The sequence below is a fragment of the Rhinolophus sinicus genome, chromosome 17, assembly GCF_057876585.1.
Source record: "Rhinolophus sinicus isolate RSI-liver-muscle chromosome 17, RSI-T2T, whole genome shotgun sequence".
In the NCBI taxonomy this organism is placed as follows: Eukaryota; Metazoa; Chordata; class Mammalia; order Chiroptera; family Rhinolophidae; genus Rhinolophus; species Rhinolophus sinicus.
In genome coordinates this window covers 168,407,167-168,429,454 of record NC_142517.1, presented here as the reverse complement: position 1 = coordinate 168,429,454, position 22,288 = coordinate 168,407,167, and the positions used below count along the sequence as shown (strand labels likewise).

General features: G+C 39.3%; 1 protein-coding gene across 1 annotated transcript in view; it reads right to left on the bottom strand.

Annotated features, from left to right (window-relative positions):
• The window catches only part of ITGA4 (integrin subunit alpha 4), a 95,088-nt gene extending 80,040 nt beyond the window's left edge, over positions 1-15,048 (bottom strand). Inside the window, exons 1-2 of the mRNA XM_019752831.3 lie at positions 14,143-15,048; positions 13,656-13,777 (exon numbers count right to left, since the gene is read on the bottom strand). Of these exons, the coding sequence (XP_019608390.3) occupies positions 13,656-13,777; positions 14,143-14,339 (319 nt within the window). The 5' untranslated portion in view covers positions 14,340-15,048. The remainder of the gene's footprint in view (positions 1-13,655; positions 13,778-14,142) is intronic.
• Between the last annotated feature and the right edge of the window lie 7,240 nt (positions 15,049-22,288).

The window sequence follows — 22,288 nt, the reverse complement described above, 5'->3', positions numbered from 1 at the left end:
CAGGATCCCATAGGGAATTCCAATAGAACTGAAGTTAAATAATTGATGAGTCTGGGGACATATACATAAAGGCTGGTTACCTAGCGCTCCAAGTACTCACAGTTGTACTAGACAGCCAGGGAGAGAAACGGAGACATGTAAGAAGGTTGGAGGGACTTGGGAGGTGACAGCCCCTTGGAGCTCAACCCGTGAACTGCACACGTCGACCCACTACACAATATCCCTAGAAATCTTTTCATTTCTTCAGACTTTGCAAATCTCAAAAGAGAACTAAAATTAGCATGGGAAATTGTGACTCCAAGGCCAACAAGGCTCCAGCTCCCTCCTCCCATTAGTATTCCTGCAGATGTACAAATCATAGGGAGCCTTTAGTTACAAGTACTTATAGAAATGGGAAGATTTAACTAGAAGTGATATCAATTTAAGATAGCCAAAATGGAGCTCTTTTAACAGTTAACTTTTTGAGTGCACAATAGAAAAAAAAGTCGGCTCTCAAATCAAACTGAATGAATGGGAAACTTACCTCAGCTGGCAAATACAAGCCTTTGAAACGGAACTCAAAGAGACTTTCTTCTCTCCATGAAGTTAACAAGAAAAATTTAGAGACTCTCTCTGAACTAAAGAAGGTTTCTGAAGCTGCTCAATGCCAACACCCCACTTTTCCCTTTTCTCCAACTGTCCCACTGTATCCTTTACTTCATTGTCCAGACTTAACTCTCTTTTCCTCCTCCTTCTCCTCTCTTTCCTCCACCTCCTCCACCACAGTTCCATACCATCCTAGGGGACACTCAGAATAGAAAGCCTGACCAGGATACACTAAGAAAGAAAAGGCAAAATAGAAATTCTGGCAGCTTCCTTAGGGGAAATGCCCATCTCAGGCAGAGAGGAACCAGTGACTGTATACATTCCTTGTACTAGAACAGAATTAAGAATCTACCTAATGATTTACTCAACCCTCTCCAGGACCCTGATGTTTCACAAAGGATTTTGATTTGACTATTAGAACATATGATCCTGGCTATTCTGACCTATTCCAATTAATACACCTACTGGTTTCTGAGAGCAAAGCAACAGAATGGCAAAATAAGGTTTGCTGAGAAACTCCTGTAGAGGACTTTAAAAAAAAAAAAAAAAAGGCAGACTAAAGAAAATACAGGGAATTGGCCCATCAGCTTTACCAAGCATTATCTGAGATATTTTTCCCCAGAAAATGGACTGGACCAAGATCCAGTAATGTAAAGGAGAGACAGATGAACCAGCGCTTGATTTCTTTGAGCATTTCAAAAAAACTTTTAAAGAACACTCAGGTCTGTCTCCAGACAGTTTTAAGGACCATCAAAATCATGCCTTACTAAATTCAGCATTTTGGAAGGATTAGATAAAGAGCTTATAACTCTGATTAAACAAACTAAATTAAATTGGCCGACCACATGTACTAATGGCAATTCTGGCTGATCAACTATCTAAAACTATTCAAAAGAGAGAAAAAGACAAAGCTGCCAAAATCATGAATTTACAGCTCCAGCAATTAAGCAATCAGGTCAGAACTCCCCCAAGGTCTTTAGAATAAGGGGAGAGAAGATTCTGTTTTTGTTGTAAAAAGTCAGGTCACCTTAACCAGGATTGTAGAAAACTGAAATGGGATTCAGGAAAAGAAAAAAGTTTGATAGACAAACAGTTTAGTGGTTACCAGAGAGTAAGGGGGAGGGAGACTAGTAGAAGAGGATAAAGGGGGTCAAATACATGGTGATGGAAGGAGATTTGACTTTGAGTGGTGAGCACACAATGCAATATATATATGATATGTTATAAAATTATACACTTGAAACCTATATAATTTTATTAACCAATATCGCCCCAATAGATTTAATTAAAATTAAAAAAAAATTACAAACGAAATAATTAAAAAAAGATTTATATTCTGAAAAAAAAGAAAAAGAAAAAGAAATAGAAGCAAGCATAGGGCTACTCCAAGGACTATGAGAGGGCATTTCCCCTTCTTACTAATACTTTTAGAAGAAACTGAAATTAACGTAAAAGGGGAAATTACTGAGGCCCTTGTAGATACTAAGACTACTTTATCTGTTCTTAATCCTACCCAATTAAGCTGCCCTCTCCCTCGGACTAAGCTTCTACACAAATACTAGGGACATCTAATCAACTGTTTTTAAATCAAAACCTGTTGCCTTCCAGCTAGGGAATGTTATGGGGCAACACATATTTTTACTAGTCAATTATGCCCCAATTCACCTGATAGGGTGAGACTTTGTTGAAACCAATAATGCCCACATATCCTTTTCCCAGAAGGGTAAAATGTATTTAGAATTAAACGAATCATACTGAACTGACTGGGAAAATAATGATTTTAAAGGAAACTCGATAAGAGGAAATTAATATTGAGACTGACTGAATGTTTGTTACAGGACATTCCAATGCAACTTTGGGCCTTTTCTACTATAGATATTGGCAAGATTAAGTCAGCCACGCCTATTAAAATAACTATTGATAATATTTTGCCTATACCTAATGCCAGTATCTTTTAAGACCTGATACACTAGCTGAAATTAAGCTCATTATACAAAATTACTTAAAAGTGGGATTTATAACTGTATGTACAAGCCCCTGTAATTCTCCTATTCTTCCAGTAAAGAAACCCAATGGGAAAGGATGGAGATTTGTACAGGCTCTTATAGCAATAAATAAAATAGTTATTCCCAGACATCCTGTGGTTCTAAATCCACATACCCTATTATCCGCTATTCCTGTGGACTGTCAATGTTTTTCAGTGGTAAATTTATGTAGTGCCTTTCTCAGCATTCATATATGTACAGAGGGTATCAAAAATGTATATGCATTTTAAGAAAGGGAAAGCTGTGTTAATTGTAATACTCAATATATAACTATAACAAAAGATGAATACAAGTCACATTTGACTTCTGCAATTACAAGAGGTGCTCAAAGTGGTTACCATCAACGTCCAGACACTTCTGATTACAGTGAACTACTGCTTGAGCATAGATAATATTTCTTAAAATGTGTATACATATTTTGGCACCCCCAGGGTGTAAATATATACACCCTGGGGGTGCCAAAAATACACACACCCACACACACACACACACACACTACCTAAAGGCTGATTTGAATTATGTTGAATTTCCCAGAAATTCCACTTTAATCCAATATGTGGATAATTTACTTTTATGCTCTAGGACATATCAAGACTCTCAAGAGGATACAATTTACCTATTACAACAGCTAGCCATAATGGGACATAGGGTCTCAAAAGACAAGTTTTGATTCTGTTTACCCCAAGTAAGATACCTTGGTTATCTAATAGCTAAAGATAAGCTATTAATTAACCTTGAAAGACTCAGTGGAATCCTATCCTCTCCTCTTCTAAAAACAAACAAACAAATAAACAAACAAACAAACAAACAAACAAACAGCTTAGAGGATTCCTGGGTCTGACTGCATATTGTCAAAACTGAGTTCCAAAGTTTTCATTAATGGCCAAGATTCTATATATGTCTTATTAAAATCAGATCGACTGGATCCAATTCAATGGAACCCCAAAGGGAAACAAACTAAAGAAGCTCTGGAGTAAGTATTATCTAAAACTCCCACTCTGAGACACCTTAATCAAACACTTTCTTTCTTTTCATATGTGAAAATAAAGGAAATGCTTTAGGAGTTTTAACTCCAAAACATAGAGATCATCATAGACGCAGAGGATATTATATTCAGCAATTAGACTTGGTAGCCAAAGGGCTCCCTCCTGCATGACAGCCATCTGTGCTATAGCCATGCTATGCAAACAAACAGAAGAAATAGTAATGTGCTCTCCTTTATTTACAAGGTATGACAATTCAGTTCTTGAACTCATCCTAGAAAAAGTGCTACATATCTCATTGTTGAATATCACTACAGTCAACTTTGCAATACTCCTCTTGGGAAGCTATGCACCAATGCCAGCACCTAGTCCACCCTTCAAAGCAATTTTGGAACCCTTTTCCTGGAATGGCCATCAGAGCTTTCATTGTATTACCCTTGAGGCTCTGAGCGTCATCAAAATGTCTTTCTTTCAATATTTCCTTCATTTCAGGTAAAGAAAGAAGTCATTGGGGGCCAGATCAGGTGAGTAGGGAGAGTGTTCCAATACAGTTATTTGTTTACTGGCTAAAAACTCCCTCATAGACAGCACTGTGTGAGCTGATGCATTGCTGTGATGCAAGAGCCATGAATTGTTGGCAAAAAGTTCAGGTTGCTTAACTGTTTCATGCAGCTTTTTCAGCACTTCCAAAGAGTAAACTTGGTTAACTGTTTGTCCAATTGGTACAAATTCATAATGAATAATCCCTCTGATAGCAAAAAAGATTGGCAACATCATTGCAAAAGTTCAGAAATGTAATTGTCAGACCTTGTGTTTTCCTCATCCTGTTGAATCTCCACTGAACTCTCATCACACTTAACACTTCTGTCAGTCAGCTTCTTAGGAAGTGCCCTTGCTTTCTGCTCTTAGTATTACTTTAACTAGTTTGAGCAGTCTTAATTCAGCAACTTTGCTACTGTTTTTGCAAGTTAAAGACATACCCGATTGTTCCTTCTTGTTCCTAGGAATGATCTACAGGAAACTCCTATTGATAATGCTGACTTAATTTGGCTGACAGATGCATCTTATCTGAAAGATGAACAGTGACGTTACTAAGTTGGATATGCAATAACGTCCATAGTGGACATAACTGAAGGTTCTTATTTACTTGAATGACATAAAATCTGTCCAAAAAGCTGAATTAATTGCTCTAACTCAAGTTTGTCAATTGGCCAAAGATCAGATAGCCAACATCTACAGTGATAGTTGCTACGTCTTTGGTGTAGCTCATGACTTCAGAATGTTGTGGAAGCTGAGAAGTTTCTTAAGTTCCTCAGGGCAGCCCATAAAGAATGGAAAACAGGTTGCAGAATTAGATGTCATACAGCAACCAAAACAGATGGCAATTATAAAAATTCCAGGACATTGTAAAGCCACCAGCATGGAAGCAAAAGAAAATAATTTAGCTGACACTGCAGCTAGACAAGCAGTAATAAGCAGCCAAATTATCCAGAACTGAGAATGTTTCTTGCTCCATATTTAATCAATAAAAACCTCTTTTTTACAGTTCTAACATACAGCTACAGAAGAAGAAAAGAGGGTATGACAACAAAAAGGGGGAAACTTTGACACAGACAAATAGATATGGTTTGGATCCAATCAGAGACCAATCTTACGTATAGGGGCTCAATTACCTATACTTCATGTACATGAGCTAACACATTGGGGTTCCTGAAAAGATGATTTGATGGAGTAAACAATATTACTGGAAATCTTCCATTGCAGTTCACAAAGTGTATAGTAGATGTTCTATCTGTCCAAAATATAACCCTGGAAAATCACCAACAACATTTCCCACTTCCTTTAAGTCCATTTGAGGCATGGTAATTGGATTTTATCCAAATGCCACAATCGCAAGGATAGAAATATATGTTAGTTATGGTTTGTATGTTCTCTCATTGGGTTGAGGCATTCCCTTGCAGGAGAGCAACAGCCTTAACTAGAAGTAAATTACTATTGGAGAAAAAATAATTCCCAATCGGAGGATTCTCTCTGAGTCACATAGTAACTGAGGGATTCATTTCACTAAGCAAATAATGCAATCCATTTGTAATATTTGGCCTATTCTACAGCATTTTCATTGTGCTTATCACCCCAGTCTTCTGGATTGGTGGAATGTACAAATGGTACAATTAAAACTCAACTAAGTGAATTTTCAGCTTTTAATTTCCCTTGGCCAACAGCTCTCGCTATAGTGCTTCTCAACCTGAGATCTACTCCTTTTGGTAAACATAGCCTCTCTCATTAAACAGTCACTGGTTATTCTATGTATCTGGATGAAGAGACATCTGATCCAACCTAACTAAAAGGAGACATTCTGCATTATTATCAAGGACTTATTAACCAGCTTAAAGAAATTGATAAATTAGTACTGATTCATATCACAGTGTGTTTCCAGGAGATGAAGACTTCAAAGACCATGACTTACTACCAGGAGATTTTGTCCATTGGAAAAGACATCAATTAAAGACTCTTTCCAACCCCTCGTTGGAAGGAACTTAACAGGTATTACTAACTAATCTATGTGTAGCCAAACTTAAATGTGTTAACTCAAGGATTCACATTTCTGATTTAAAAAAAAAAAAAAAAAAAAAAAAAAAGGTGCCTAACAGGAAATGGAAATCTGCCCATCTCTGACACTCGCCTCTGTATACAGAGACCCCTCAAGGATGAGAAGCTGTCAATATCAAAGATAGGGAGCTTTCCTAAGACATCGAGAAGGCCTGTATACCTACAAATTGATGTTGAACTTAAAAACCATTGGTTTGGTTGTCTTTACTTGTCTATTACTAATAGTAGTCATAATAATAGTTACACTTGTTTGTTGGACTTTTCTCAGACCGTGTTCTTATAGTTAATAATTGCTGAAAGTATGCAAGGTAACTTTTGTATTATCAGTAATACTCTTTTATGGCATCTCTTTTGAAATGTAGAAGTAATGTCAGTGCAGAAGGAAGGAAAGGGATGCCTGTGTGTTTGAGAGAAAAGACAGTAGTTTTTCATAATAAGTTGGTTATTTCTGAATGAGTAAAAAAGAGACAAACTAAGAAGGACAAGGGAAGTTGTAGAAAGTTTGTTGAAAAGAAATCCTGAGAAAGGTATTTTATGTATGAATAATGCTAGAACCCAATTATGGGAATGTGTTTACCCCCTAACTCAACAAAGACTATTAACTAGATGGAAGTTGAAGTGGCTACAAAAAAAAAGTTGTCCTCCATAATGGCTTCTGAGGCACAGGAAATTTAATTATGAAATTCTTAGTGTCCTCCTGGCTTCTGGAAACTTTTTTAATGATAATTATAATTAACCATTGTGGTCTTACAGACTGGCCCATTAACCTTAAAGTTACAGTTCCCAATTGTACAACTAATAGGAATCAGATGAATAATAAATAATACTTGAGTGCTTCCAATGGGAAGCATATTAAAATAATAATAATAATAATAGTAACAACAACAACAACAGTAAAAGGGCATCCATCTCATTGTCAGATTGTGAAAACTACAGAAGTTTATGGTTGTGCCCGCAAAGTATAAGTAAATGTTATACTAGATGCAAAATAGAGAAAAAGTGATCCAGCAAAACTTGGATCATGATAGCGTGCAGGTTAGAAATGATCTAGAGTATTTTTTCTTAATGAAGGCCCATAAGATTTGATTACCTCCCATTTACCTGACCTTTCCTTTTGGGAAAAATTCATCCTTGACTTCCACCCAAGGTTAGGTCTTGCCCTATCTGCAATGGTCTACCATTTCAGCAAGACAAATGACGACACAAAGATGAGCCTTCCTAGCACCTAGCACCATGGGACCACATTAGCCAACCAAGAGGTTGGTCGTTAATATATCTCTTGATTGATTTATGATCAAAAGGAGGAGGTGTGGACAAAAAAAAGGGTCCACAAACTAAACCTGACAAGCTCAGGGGAGGCCAGCGTGACAGGGCCTACAAATGCAGAGACCTAAAGTAACTACACAGGGTGGTCTGAACATAAAAATTCCTCACTAAAAGCAAGTCATGGCAGGTAGTCACATCCTAGGTCTGTAGCTTCCTTGACAAAGGTCTATCTGTACTTTAAGTGAGCCTCTCTACTCACTTTTTGCATCTAAGATAACATACCTTTGAAATGTCAGAATAATCTTCTTTTCCAGACCCCTCAGGGTACAACCTCCTCACCAGAGTGGGAGACCACAGAACACTTCATTGTTATCTCGTTCTCAACATACCATCTCTATGTGCTGTAAAAGTTAATTATTAACTATCCTGTACCTACTAATGTAAAAGAAGTATGTGTCACTTTGTTTTACTTTTTATCTAATCTCAGAGATTTCCCTACTTTGCTTTCTCTAGCCCCCTAACCTACCACAAATAGATTTCATGTGACACTCCTTATGCTTCCTTCTTTAATTCTAATTACAAAATAAGGTGCAAAATTGCCATTCCCTGTAGCATTTTCTAAATCCATTGAGATTTTGCTTCCTAGCCACTGTCGTCAGTTTGGCTCAAATAAACTCATAAAACTTCTCAGGTTTGGACATTTCTTACGTTGACAGTAGAATCTCTATTTTTCTCCAATCCTACTGCCTGTCTTAGTACAAGCACAAATCATTTGTAGCCTGAATTATAACAAAATCTTTGCACAACTGTCTCACTACTTTCAGTCTTGACCTATTTACTCCAAAGCAATCACTACTCAGCAAGGAGAAGTATCTAAAACACAAATCTAATCATCCAGTTCCCCAGATTTACTCACTTTAGGACAAATTCATACTCCTGAAGAGAGCTTAGGAAGTGGTACCAAAAATAATCCCTGTTTACCTCTCCAACCCACCATCCACATCACACGTTACAGTCCAACTGTATGCACTTTTCTTTCTGTTCAAAGATGCCACGCTGTCAAAGACCTCAGAGTCTTCATGCACACCCTGTGCTCTATCTGGAACCTTTCCCATAACCTCTTCCTCTAAATTCTGATTTTTACTTAGTTCCCCACTTGCATATCAGTTCCTCAGGAGGGTATCATCTTATTCTCCCAACTAGATTAGAGCTTCTCATCATAATTTCCTATAATAACCTAACCTGTGGGCTGTAAACCCCTTGGGGTAAGGACCATGTTTCTTTTGTATGACCAGTTTCTGGCCTTTTGGCATCCCTCAATGAATGACTGAATTGAATAAATGACCCACATGTACAACGGATTACCATATCTCACCCCAGAAGTGTTGCCCAGGGGATATTTTTTAGTCATTACAAATGTGACTCGGTGATCAAGTACACTTAAGACAAAAAAATAAAATGCATTTAGAAAACCTCATCTCTCAAATTATGTGGAAACTATTCTTTCAGAGATAGACTTTGGGAAACTGCTGGAAATCAGGGAATTTAATTCTCTTAACACGACAGTTTATTAATGAAGCTGTCTGGTCTTGATTTTCTGTATAATTACCACAACAACCTATGTTCAGGGGTGACTTTTCAAAATGATCAATCTGTCTCAACTCAGCTTCATAAGTTACAATTTAGAGTATTGAAAATGAAAAAGAAAAGTTATCAAAAACATATTTGAAGTTTCGACAGTGAGAGGTTTGCTTTTAATATTAAGCTAATAATTCCTACAAATCAGGCAGAAGTGAGAGTGAGGTGATCATTAGTTCAATGATGCAATGCTAACTGACTTAACCTCTTCCAAATAGGTCATGTAATATAAACCAAGAGGCTGACTCAGGTAATATAATCTCCAGAAAGAAAGCTGAAGAGGACTAATGCCGACTAACTTGTGATAGACCACCGTACTTTCCAGTAAGAAAAAGAGAGGCACAACCAGGGAGCTTAAAGGTCTAGTAACTGTACATGCTTGGTCTGGAAAAGTGAAAGTCCCATCCATTTATGCATAGACACTGGGAAAGCACTTGCTAAATAGTTAGTGTTACTTTATGCAGGGAAGTTAGTCATGTTTCTCTAGAGCCATGCTGTACAACAGAAACATAATATAAGCCATATATGAAAATGTTTCATGTTGTAGTGGTCACATTATACAAGTAAAAAGAAGTGAAATTAATTTTAACAATATGTTTTATTTAACCTAATACATCCAAAATATTATCATTGAAATATGTAATCAATATTAGTTTTTAAATTCAACAGGTAATCAGTACCTAAAATATTAATGAGGAATTGTGGGTTTCTCTTTTTTTTTTTTTTTGGACTGCCTCTGAAATCCAGTATGGAATTTACATTACAGCACCTCTCACTGTGAACTCTCCACATTTCATTTGCTCAATAGCCAACTGTAGCTACTGGCTATTGCACTGGGTAGTGTAATTGTGTAACTTCAGACTCTGTTGCCCAGATAAGTGTGTGTGTGTGTGTGTGTGTGTGTGTGTGTGTGCATGCGCACAATGCTATTAGTGGTAACTCCAAAGTAATGAAAGACCTGGAATGTCTTCCGAATAACTAATTAAAGACAACTTTACAAGCATCATTTTATAATCATTTATATATTTTATGTTTAATTCTTTGATTATTGATAGTCTATAGATTAACTATATAGTAAGGTGCAGTCATTCTTTGTAATGCTTTAATTTAGCAACCATCTGTGATCAAAGTTTCTTTTCACAAAACATCAGCAAGGATGCAGAGTGCCTGAGTGGAAAAGCAACTGGACATATGGCAATTACTGTGGTCTCTTCAGACTCGGAGTCTTCATGAATAAGTCTGGGCTCAGACCCTCTTAATATGAGACTACCTTCCTTTGGTTCATAGGGGGAGGTACCAAGGGAGTGAGAGGAGAAATACTTCTCAAGCAGACAGGGAGGTAAAGGAAGTCTGTTTGCATGCAGGAAGAAAAGCACCTCTTCTGCAGCCACTTCACTAAAACGGCTATCTTATTTTCAATGTATTACAACCTGAACATTCTAGATACACAGGCATTTGCTGCTCACTTCTGATTATGGCTGTATTGACAGCTATCTTATTTTCAACCTATTACAACCTGAACATTCTAGATAAATGGGCATTTGCTGCTCACTTCTAATTATGGCTATATTGACTATACCATAGTATGCAACAACACTATCCACAAAGGTGGGGGTGGGGTATTGATCTCCTCTTTTGGGGGCAGGGGAAGTTGTCTGTTTGAATCAAACTTTGATCTGAAATTCTGAGACTTAAAGACTAGTCCATGTGGATAGTAATTTGAATTGCACAGGAGATGGGCACCATTTTAAGAGATCTTTCAACTTCATCTCCCTGATAGCAAGTTAAGCCATTCCAAATGAAAGACAATACCTTACTGACGTAGTAATCATAGCTCAGTTTTTAGTTATTATAAGAGATTTTGGTTGGGCCAACAAGGAAATATAGTTCACTGTATGTCATTTCAACTGTTACCTTTTAATTTACACATTTAACTTTTTGTTTAATTGTCTCTCAACCTGCTTATAACATACAGATATAGATTTCAGTAGAAAATAGAGATAAAAAGAAATAAACTAATGTTTTAAATGTATTTTATATGTCAGTTACTGAGCTAAGCATTTTCCATACATTATAGTCACACAGGTTGACATAAAAGCCATTTTCACAATCTATAGAATTAGAAGATTGCATATATATATATATATATATATATATATATATATATATGTATGTGTGTGTGTATATATATATATATATATATATGTATGTGTGTGTATATATATATATATATAATATGTTCCTTGAAACATCCTCATAAAGAACACTACTTACTCCACAAACCTGAGAATACTTAAATGTCTTTGGTTATCAATTTATTGTTTTCAGTGTTTCCTTTCTAGACTTCTTTCTCAATCCCGTATTTTACAGCTTCAAATTACTTCTGAGTTTGTTCTGGTTAGAGACACAATTTCTTTATAAAAGGGAGAGAAGATATATTGTTTAAAATGTTATATGAAAAATTACTTCAGTCAACTCTTATGCAAATATTCAAAGCTATTACTACAGCTATTAGTGCTTCAATCAGTGATTGGATAAAAATCTTGTCTTCCTTTTTGCCTTTCATCTCAGTAAATACCCTTTATTGACCAAAATTTTAAAAGTTAAAACTATCACTTTGGCTTGTCATTTGTAATTACATCCTTATTCACCAATCAGCTTGATGACAATCAAATTTTCATGTTGCTTTTATTCACTCATCCATCCAATAAATCTTCACGTAATTCGTATTTATTGCACATCTACCATGTGTTCATTTCTCTGAGGATATTTCTGTAGACAACCCCTATGCTCCATGTGCCTAAAGAATTTAGGTTTTCCTTCAGTTTTGAGAGGCATTATCATCTTAAATTTTATATAATACTATGACATGATCTTTCCCATTAAAATACAGACATCTAGAAATAGATTCAGTGCCCTTCCAGACAGGAAGTACGTGCTAAATACCAGTAGTTATAATGTCATGGATCAGGAAACTATGAAAGGACAACAGAAATGAAATTTTTCCCTCCTGAGACCTTGTCAAGATCCTCTGACAGATCAAGGTTGCTTGCTCCAATCCCTAATTTTTTACCCCACAACTCTCTTATGCAATGAAAATCATGTTTTGCAGAATTATTTTAACTAGAAAGCTCTATGAATGCGTTATGCTTTCCTAGTCTGCCTTTTGGGATGGAAGGTGCTTATGAGAGGCTGGGGCTTATTCTACATGCTACAGACAACTACTAGCCTTTTATGGATGCTCTCTGAGTTAAAAATAAAAATCCCATTATATGCACACTCTATTTGAATTCATTCTAAATGAAGCGAACCAGCTCCCCAGTTTGAAAAAAAGCAAAGACTACTAAAAAAAAAAAAAGGTTAAAGATGCAGTAACTGGTTTATCTCAAAACTCTATTGATAGCAAAAAAAAATGAAAAGGGTACCAATTATAACCTTTTATTCACCATTTACAGATGACTCATCAGCTCAGCAGACAACATATTGGACTTTTCATTTGATTTTATTTGTATTGAAGATGCATACATAAAAGTAAGGACTTGACCTTTGAACCCAAATCGATCTGACTTTGAGTTGGGGTCCCATCTTCTTCTCACTAGCTGAATAACTGTTAGAAAAAGTACCTGCAACCTTCTGAGTCACAGATCCTCATGTGTTAAGTAGGAACAATGCCAACCATGACTCAGTGGTGCTTTAAGAGGGAAAAAAATAGCAACATATATTGCAACGCCTAACAGTGTTTGGAACAAGATAAGTCTGAATTAGTATTAGTTCCCCTTTCTTCCCCCTGTGTCTATGCAAAGCAAATTTGTTTTGAGTTTTAGACGTGAACTTTCTCCCGTCCCCTGTCAAGACACATTTTACAAGTTGTCACAAATCTATGAAGAGACATTAAGAAATGACTTCAAATATAGGTATCCATTTAACACGAGAGTTTTTGGAAAGAAAAATTAATAATTATGTGTTAAGCTTCATTTTAATTATTTTGACGATAGAGATGCCAATTTTTCCTGTGTTCTTCTTTTACACTTCACATTCTAAGTAAAACTATACCATTTTCTTTTTTAAAAAGTCCTTAGGCTAAATGACACGATAAGGGATCAATTCCAACTGTTATTCCTGATCTGTCCCTTAGTCTGTTATCTTTAACAAGCTGGTAGGTTAAAGATGGAAATAAAATTCTTATGTCTTGGCTTAGTTGTATCCTGTCCTTGATGTGCTGAGACTTTAAGATGTATTTTTCACATGGTTGGGGGAGATGTGAAAAGAAGGTATTATAAGAAATTTTCTTCTACATCGTTTTGTCAGAGTACTACATTCATTAGCAAAACGGAGTAAAATACTGACTGAAAGAAGGGGACCACTTTTATGTTAATAAGTGAAGATGGTATGGAGTTAAAAGTGAAAATCATTCGTTTTAAACTAGAAGAAATAGGCAACATGAGTTTTCCAGGACTCGTGTTTACCGTGGAGTCCACAAGTGGGGGGTGGGAGGGCTCACTTGTTTCTGGTCCCAGACCCAACTCACCCAGCTGGAGTTGTTCGCACATCCTCTTTGGATTCTTTCCGATCCTGCATCTGTAAATCGCCCCGGGATTGACCACAGAATTATTGGTGAGCCAGTTGGCGGTGGGGGCCCCCACTACGAGCCTAAAGCGAGAAATATGCACGTGCGTGCAGACGTGAGCTATGCTACCCACAGAATCTTGGTCTCCACAAACGTGCAGTTGGCAGCGCGCCCACTCCCTCCACCTCCTCCTTCGCCCACCACCCCACGCATCACACCTGCCACTCCTAACTCGCAGCTCCAGGGCCTAGCGACAGAACGCACCCCGGGCACTGCCATCCCAAGCTAAGTTAGTTTCCCGAGCTGACCTCCGGTGAGCCTGTCGTCGCAGCGTTCCCCTTCTGCCTCCTTCTGAGAGAGGAAAGTATGAACCGGGCAGGGAATCCCTGAGGCACCCTTCACTGCCAGCTCTGAGATGCCAAGAGCGTCCCAGGCGGACTCCACTCACCATCGGTTCGCCCCGTGGCTGTGCAGCACTACAGAGTAGCCGAACAGGGTGTGGCGGGGGCCCTGGTAGAGCAGCGCGCTCTCTGTGTCCACGTTGTAGGGGCGGCCTGTCGGAACCCCCAGGCACAGCAGCAGCATCACCGCCTCCGGGACGGCGGCCCTTCGGGGTCCGGACCCGCGCCTCTCTTCCCCAGCCATGCGCTCTCGGAGGGGAACATTCAACTCCAAACCACACTGTCCCGAAGTTGTGCGGGATGAGGCATGAGACAGACAGCCAAGGGGAAGAGCGCCCCAAGAAAGGACGCGCAGCGTGTCCGGCACCAGCGGGCAGGAGGGAGAGGGAGGGAAAGAGGGAGGGAGGGACCGACAGACAGAAAGAGGGAGGGAATTCGGCCGCCGCGGGCGGAGCAATGAGGGCTCCCCGGGAGGCAGCGCGCCCTCCTAACCCTACTCCGGGTTTCTGTAGCAGGGAGGTGCGGGTGCTCTTGCGGTCTGGGGCTCGGGCCACAGGGTGGGGTCCAGGACGTAGCGCAGAGGAGCAAGACTGGGTGAGGTCCGCCCCTGCGTGTGGCTATAGGGGGCGCTGGGGGACCTCTACTGCTCAGGACGATCGTCCCGGCCGGGGGCTTCACAGCCCCCACGGAAAGCAGTATGACTCAGGGCTCTCGGACTTTACAAGAGTGGAACTGGAAGGAGCACCGGCTTCGCCTTTTAACTGTGGTTGGGTCCTGGATGCGAAGCGGCGTGGCCCCAACTGGATCCTCGGGGGACCCACTTTGAATGCGGAGGCTCCACGGCCTCCCCGGTATGGCCCAAAGGCCAGCCACAAACCCGGGCACCCAGGGCTTCGGCAGGGAACTGTCCAGATCTTTTGTTGACAGTTAACCGCCGTATCTGATTTTGGGGGCTTAAGCAACCGCTAGAGAATAACCAGAGAGCCACAGATTAAAAACAAAAGGAACTCCTGAAGGCGTCTGAGATACTTTGGTGATAAAACCGTTAAGGCTGTCTATTTACTTCAAGACTCGGAGCCCTGTGCCTTTGTGTTGCCCACTTCCTTCCTCCTCACACTTCCTCCTAAGTCCTGGGCCGCCTGCGTGAGGAGTCAGATGAGTACCGCTCAGGCTGAATGGCACGCCGGTTTAGGCTGTTAGCAGTCTAACAGGGAGGCTGGGTTAAGAAAGCTGTGGGACTTGCCCCACTTTAAGTAAGATTCGGGTTCTTACTATTCCCCCTTTCTATGCATACACGACGTTGCCACCCGACACCCAGTGTGAGGTCAAGAGACAGACACCATGATAAGCCTTCGAAGGTGTGCTGGAGACCCACAGCACTGCACACCGGAACTGGGGTTTACTTTCATTCTAATGCAATCCATATGTGCCTCAAGTTTCTTCTGTGAGCAACCAGAGAGACAGCTGAAGACGATTAGACTGATATTTGCAGGAGATGCAGGTCCAGTGATTATTACTATGTGAAAAAATAAAGAAAAGGGTTCATCAAAGGGTGTGTGTGTGTGTGTGTGTGTGTGTGTGTGTGCGCACGCGCGTGCGCTTGGCATTAAAACCATACTGAAATATCACATCTTAAGTTTCAATGGCAACTTAAGTATCACTTAACTTTAGTATCACTAAAATACTTGTTCATTTCTTCAGCATGTTCATTGAGCTGGCACTTTGCAAGCCCCACAGGATACCACAATGAACAAGGCAGGACAGGCTTTTGGAAAAATTTCAACCAAGTGGTACACAAACTTTTGCTAAGTCAAAAAAGTTCTGAAAACTCTAGGGACACTTATAGAGAGATTTGAAGGACAAGGAGGGTTGACTCAGGGTAAGCAGTTTGAGAGGAGGAACGAGGGCCAGCTCCAGCCCAGCCAGGTAAAGGAACTGGAAGAGGTGGTCTTGGTGGAACTTTTAGCTGTCCACACACAGGTTAGTATGATACCAGGCTGACTAGAGAAGCAAGGATACATCATAAACCTCCTAAGCCAGGTTAGAAAAATTTAACTCTATGCTGAGGCTGATAGGAAACTGTTGAAATATTTGTCTTGGACAGCTGCGGGTTTCAGAAGTGTGAAGAAAAGACTGAATACAGAAAACCTAACTTTGGAGGCTCCTGCAATAATGAGTAAGGCGATGATGGTGGCCTGAACTGGGAATTAGCAGAGGAGGAACAGAGGAAATACATTCAACAGCTATAACAGACAGAACCCAATAGAATTTGGTGATAGTATTTGTAGATACAAATATGGAGCTAAGATGAAGGAGGTGGATGATGCCTAAGTTTCGAGTTTGGGATCTGAGTAGATGGTGGTAATTCATACAGAAAAAACACACTGGAGGAATGAGGTTATGCGTGTGTGTATAAGCACAAATGAGCACACATATGGGACTCCGATGAATTAAGTTTTAGATGTGTGGTTTGAGATATTTGTGGAGTGGTAGGATATTCTAGCCAAACTCAACCCAATATTTTTTATTTTATTTTATTTTTTGTCAATAGACAAAGCAACAGGAATATTATCATTTGCAACAAAGTTCTCTTGGCAAAGTTCAAAGGCAAATATTGGTGTGTGATAAATCTATTGTAAACACGAAAGGGCTTTTAGAAAAGTAGCTGTCAGGGCCCAGGCTGAATGACCCTGCTCTGCTTTTCCAGTCAGAGAGTATTTCTTTCTGAGTAGATCTGCCTACTGACTTCAACCAAGTTCTACGACTAGCTCACATTGTCATTATTCTGAAATAAGCAACCTCTCTTGTTTGCAGCCACAATATTTTAAGTTGAGGCCCAGTAAGCCGATGTATCAAAGGCACTCCCATACTCTCCAGAATCTGGCAATGTCAGAGCCACTTATCTGAACCCATATTATTTCTTTCCTTCATCAAGTTCTCATATGATGAAATCCACTCAACACAATTCTTTTCCTAGTATAATTAATATGAGTAGTGGCCAGTAGAGCATTTAAGGGGCAGGACCTTATTTCTATGATTGAGGTTATAGTTATGATTTCATCACCTCTCTAGAAACAGCCACCCTTTCCGACCTCACACGCTGTGTTAGCCCCAAGTTTCCTTCCTCCAAAGCTTAGAGAACATTCGCTTTTCCTAAGTCAGCAGAAATAAAGGGTGTTTAATGTTGCTTTGACAAAGTCTGAAGATACTGACCTGTCTCTAATCAATGCTTTCGTGGGCGAGTGTGAGAATAAGGTAGGGGGAGGGCACATGGAATGGGGAGAACAAGAAGACTTTGAAAAACTACTTATACCCATCACTTTCCCTCAACTGAACTCATTCAATAGGTATCATTTGATTAATATGTGTCGAGTGCCCACTGTGCGCTGGAAGCTGCCTTAAGGACTCAAATAAGAGTAAAAGATAAAATACAAGTCACTTTCTATCCTTGGTAAGAAGTTCTCCCAAGTAGAGAGGATTCTAATATTGGCTCACCCACCTTAGTTGTTATCCAAGAATGAGCATTTCTCCTTGAAAGCCTCTCATTTTGTGATAGTTTCTTTTTTTTAAAAGCTATTTTTCCCCTTTCTTTCTGTCTATTCTGAGTCTTTTTGCTGGCTTCTTTCCTTCCACCACAGTGTTGGGAAGCCCAGGCCTCTGTTTCTGGGCCCTCTTTCCTTCTCTTCCCATCTCCATCTTAGGAGATCTAACCCATTTCCTTTGTCTTTAAATGCCAGCTAAATAATACCATTATACTTATACCACCATGAGTCCCCAGTTCATGTCTTCAGCCTGGACCTCTCTTCTGAGCTCCAAGTTGATATGTTTTACTGTCTACCTCACATCTCTACCTGGATATCTAGTGGGCATTGTGCACATAACATATCTAAAACTGAGTTCTGGTTTTCTCACCCCACATCTAAAGTATTCTTCCACCCAATCTCTTTCTTTTGAGAAAATATCACTCCATCTGGCCTGTTGTTCAGTTCAGAAATTTGAAAAACAATCCTTGATTCCTCCCTGTCTCTGTTCCCCACAGCTAATCCATTAGTCATTAAATTCTATCAATTTGACCTTTGAAATACATCTCAGGCTCATCTGTTCATCCTCCTCTGTCCTGCTACAACACTCTTCCAAACTGCAGTAATCTCATCTGGGCTGTTCAATAATCCACTACCTGAACTCCCACTTTGTCCCTCCCCAACCATCAGTTTTCTAAATAGAAGCTAAATTGCATTTCTAAAATTCTAAATTAAATGATGCATGCCACTCCCTTGCTTACGTCCTTCAGTTTCCCATTGCCTTTCCAGTACAAACCACGCTGAATGTGGTCTACAAGGACCCTGCTATGATCTGGCCTCTGACTACTTTGCCTGCTCCCCATTGGCCATGTTCCCCAGGATCACTTCACTTTTACACATCAACCTTCCTTAATTTCTTTAGGTGCATCGAGGCTTTTTTTCACCCTCGCGGCCTTTGTCTATCTGTTCCCTCAGCCTGGACACACAACTTCTAACTTTTCACATGATTCCTCTCTTTCTTCAGTCTCAGCGTAAAGGTCTCCTCCTCACAGAAGATTTTCCTGCTCATCCACTTAAAATAAGTCACCATATTGTCTTCTTGCAGACAACCTATCATTGTCTTCAGAGCTCTTTAACTTATATAGCCATGTATGTGTTAACCTTTTCATTTTGTCTTCCACTCTAGAATACGAGAGGAGAACAATGCGTTGTGTTGTTATTGGTGTTCACCACTATGTCTCCAGCATCCAATATACTACCTGGCAGACAGCAGGTGGTCAATAAGTATTTTTTGAGTGGCCCTTAAATGATTTGGACTTTTAAATCATTAATGTCATGAACTGAGAAAAATCTGGATATGTTACAAATTTATTTTCAGTATTATTACATGCAAAATAATGTGTTAAGCCCTTTGGCAAATTCAAAGATGTATAAAATGTGGATCCTACTCTCAAACAACTTATAATTTACAAGGAGAGATAGGATAAGACTTAGAGGACCAGAGAATATAGTCAAATGTGAATGTCATAAACATTGGGGAGAAAAGAGACACTTGGTCGCTAACCAGTGGTGTAGGCCTAAAGGACAATCTTGAAACCTGAATTTGGATAAAGTGTAGGGCAGGGAAAATGAAAGAACTGTAATAATATATGGGGAAAAATTGATATGAATTGTCAGGTGCAAGTACTGTGGGGAAGTAAAACATGACTGGCATTTTTAGGCTCGACACTGGTAGAACCATGAAAAACAAAACAAAAAGCAACCAAAATGAAGAGCTGGAATGAGGAAGGAGAGGAGTGTGTGCTTGGATATTGCTGACTGGGTTTTAGAGATGAGTCTGAGATGTTAGGGGAACATTCATAGATATGTCTGGGAAGCATTGTTTATTTTATTATTATTATTTTTTGCTTTTCCTTTTTTAGATAGTTTTAAATTACTAAATTAAAGTGTGCAACATGTAAAACAATGACTGATGCATAAAGAAGTGTTTCCAGTCTCTCCCTGCCACCCTCTAATCCAACCTTTGGAGGCACTCCCTTTCCCCTCCGCAAACTGACTGCACCAAGTGCTTGTCTCAAGGCCCTCTCTTGAGGGATCCAAAGTAAGATCCCTCAATATAGGATCCAATCAAGAGAGGAGATTATTTTTTTTCACAGTAATAAAGCTCCCAACGAGAAACAAGAAGCTTGATTCTTTTATACTGATATATAACATTAGCTTAAATTTCATGATGCACGAACATAAATGACAATGGCAAAGTTGCTTTAAAAGAAACATGAAACCATGCTTCTCAATTACAAGAGTACTGAAACCTGCTGAGAAACTGTGTGAAAACACACCTCAGAATCCCCCACCCCTAGAAGACCAGAGGCAGGGGCATTTATCTAAGGATCGTCCTCTACTAGTGGAGGGTTAACCTCGCCACACCTGCTGGTGGCACCTGTTTGCAGGCAAGCATGTTCCCAGACGCGGGAGTCTTCAGGCAGAGAAGATAGACACAGGCGCCCTAGCTGGGAAGCTGCCAATGTGTTGAAACTGTCTATACAGCAGCTGGGCAGCTCAGCTAGTCCAAGGGGCGGGGCATCGACAGAGGCTGCCACAACTGCCAATCAAAACCTTACCGCCATTTGTGACAACTTGGAAGGATGTTGAGATTATCATGCTAAGCTAAATAAGTCAGACAGAAAAAGTCAAGAACCATATGACTTCACTCATATATGGGATATAAAACTGAAAGCAACAAATGAATAAGACAAACAAACAAAAACTAATAGACACAGACAACAGTTTAGTGGGTACGAGAGGGGACAAAAAGGAGAGCGGAGCTAGAGGAGGGTAAAAGGAGGTTAAATATATGGTGATGGAAGAAGACTAGACTCTGGGTGGTGAACACACAATGCAATATACAGATGATGTATTATAGAATTGTACGCTTGAAACCTATATAATTTTATTAACCAATGTCACCCCAGTAGATTTTTAAACACTTTTTAAATTTACTTTGACATTCAATGTTATTTTATATTAATTTCAGGTGTACAGCACAGTGGTTAGACATTTGTATGATTTAAGAAGTGATCTCCCTGACTAGTCTAGTACTCACCTGGCACTATACATAGCTGTTACCACATTACTAACTATATTCCCTATGCTTTACTTTACATCCCCATGACTATTTTGTAATTACTAACTTGTACTTCTTAATCCCTTCACCTTTTTCACCCTGCCCACCAATCCCTCTCCTCTCTGTCACCCCAATAAATCCAGTACCCATCTGACATCATACATAGTTATTACAATATTATTGACTATATTCCTTAGGCTATGTGCTACATCTCCATGACTCCTGTGTAACAACCAATTTGTACTTCTTAATCCATTCTTCTTTTCCATCTACCCCCAAACCCCCTCCCATCTGGCAACCATCAAAATGTTCTCTGTATCTATGAGTTTGTTTCTCTTTTGTTTGTTCATTTTGTTCTTTAGATTCCACATATAAGTAAAATCACATTGCATCTGTTTTTGTCCATCTGACATACTCCATTCAGCAAAATACCCTTCAGTTTCATCCAGGCTGCTGCAGATGCAAGAACCCATTTTCATCCGTGGCCAAGCAATATTCCCTTGTATATATGTACCACCTACTCTTTATTCATCCATTGACAGACACTCAAGCTGCCTCCACATCTTGGCCATTGTAAACAATGCTGTAATAAACATGTGGATGCACACATTCTCTTGAAGTAGTATTTTGGGTTTCTTTGGATAAATACCCAGAAGTGGCATTGTTGGGTTTTTCTTTGTCTCTTGTTATAGCCCTTGTTTTAAAGTCTATTTTATCTGGTATAAGTATTGTTACCCTAGCTTTTTTCTCATTTCCATTTTCATGAAATATCTTTTTCTAAATCTTTACTTTTAGTCTGTGTGTGTCTTTTGATCTGAAGTGAGTCTCTTGTAGGAAGCATATGTAAAGGTCTTGTTTTCTTATCCATTCAGCCACCTATCTTTTTATTGAAGCATTTAATCATTTACATTTAAAGTAATTGTTGATAAACATGCAGTCATTGCCATTTTAGTATTCATGTTATTTATTTATTTATTTGTTTGTTTGTTTATTTATTTCTTTTCTTTTCTTTTCTTCTTAAAGAAGTCCCTCTAAGAGTCCTTGTAATTCTGGTTTGGTGGTGATAAACTCCTTTAGCTTCTTCTTGTCTGGGAAGCTCTGATATCTGTCCTTTGATTCTAAATGGTAGCCTTGCTGGGTACAGTAATCTTGGTTGCAGGTCCTTGTTTTTCACTTTGAATATTTTGTGCCAATCCCTTCTGGCCTGCAAAGTTTCTGTTGAGAAATCAGCTAACAGTCTTATGGGAACTCCCTTGTAGGTAACTAACTGCTTTCTCTTGCTACTTTTAAGATTCTCCCTTTGTCTGTAACCTTTGGCATTTTAATTATGATGTGTCTTGGTGTGGGCCTCTTTGGGTTCATCTTGTTTGGTGCTCTTTGTGCTTTCTGGGCTCATATATCTATTTCCATCCCCACATTAAGGAAGTTTTCTGTCTTTATTTCTTCAAATAGGTTTTCAATTCCTTGCTGTCTCTGTTCTCCTTCTGGTTCCCCGATGATGCAAATGTTCATACACTTGATGTTGTCCCAGAGACTCCTAAACTCTCC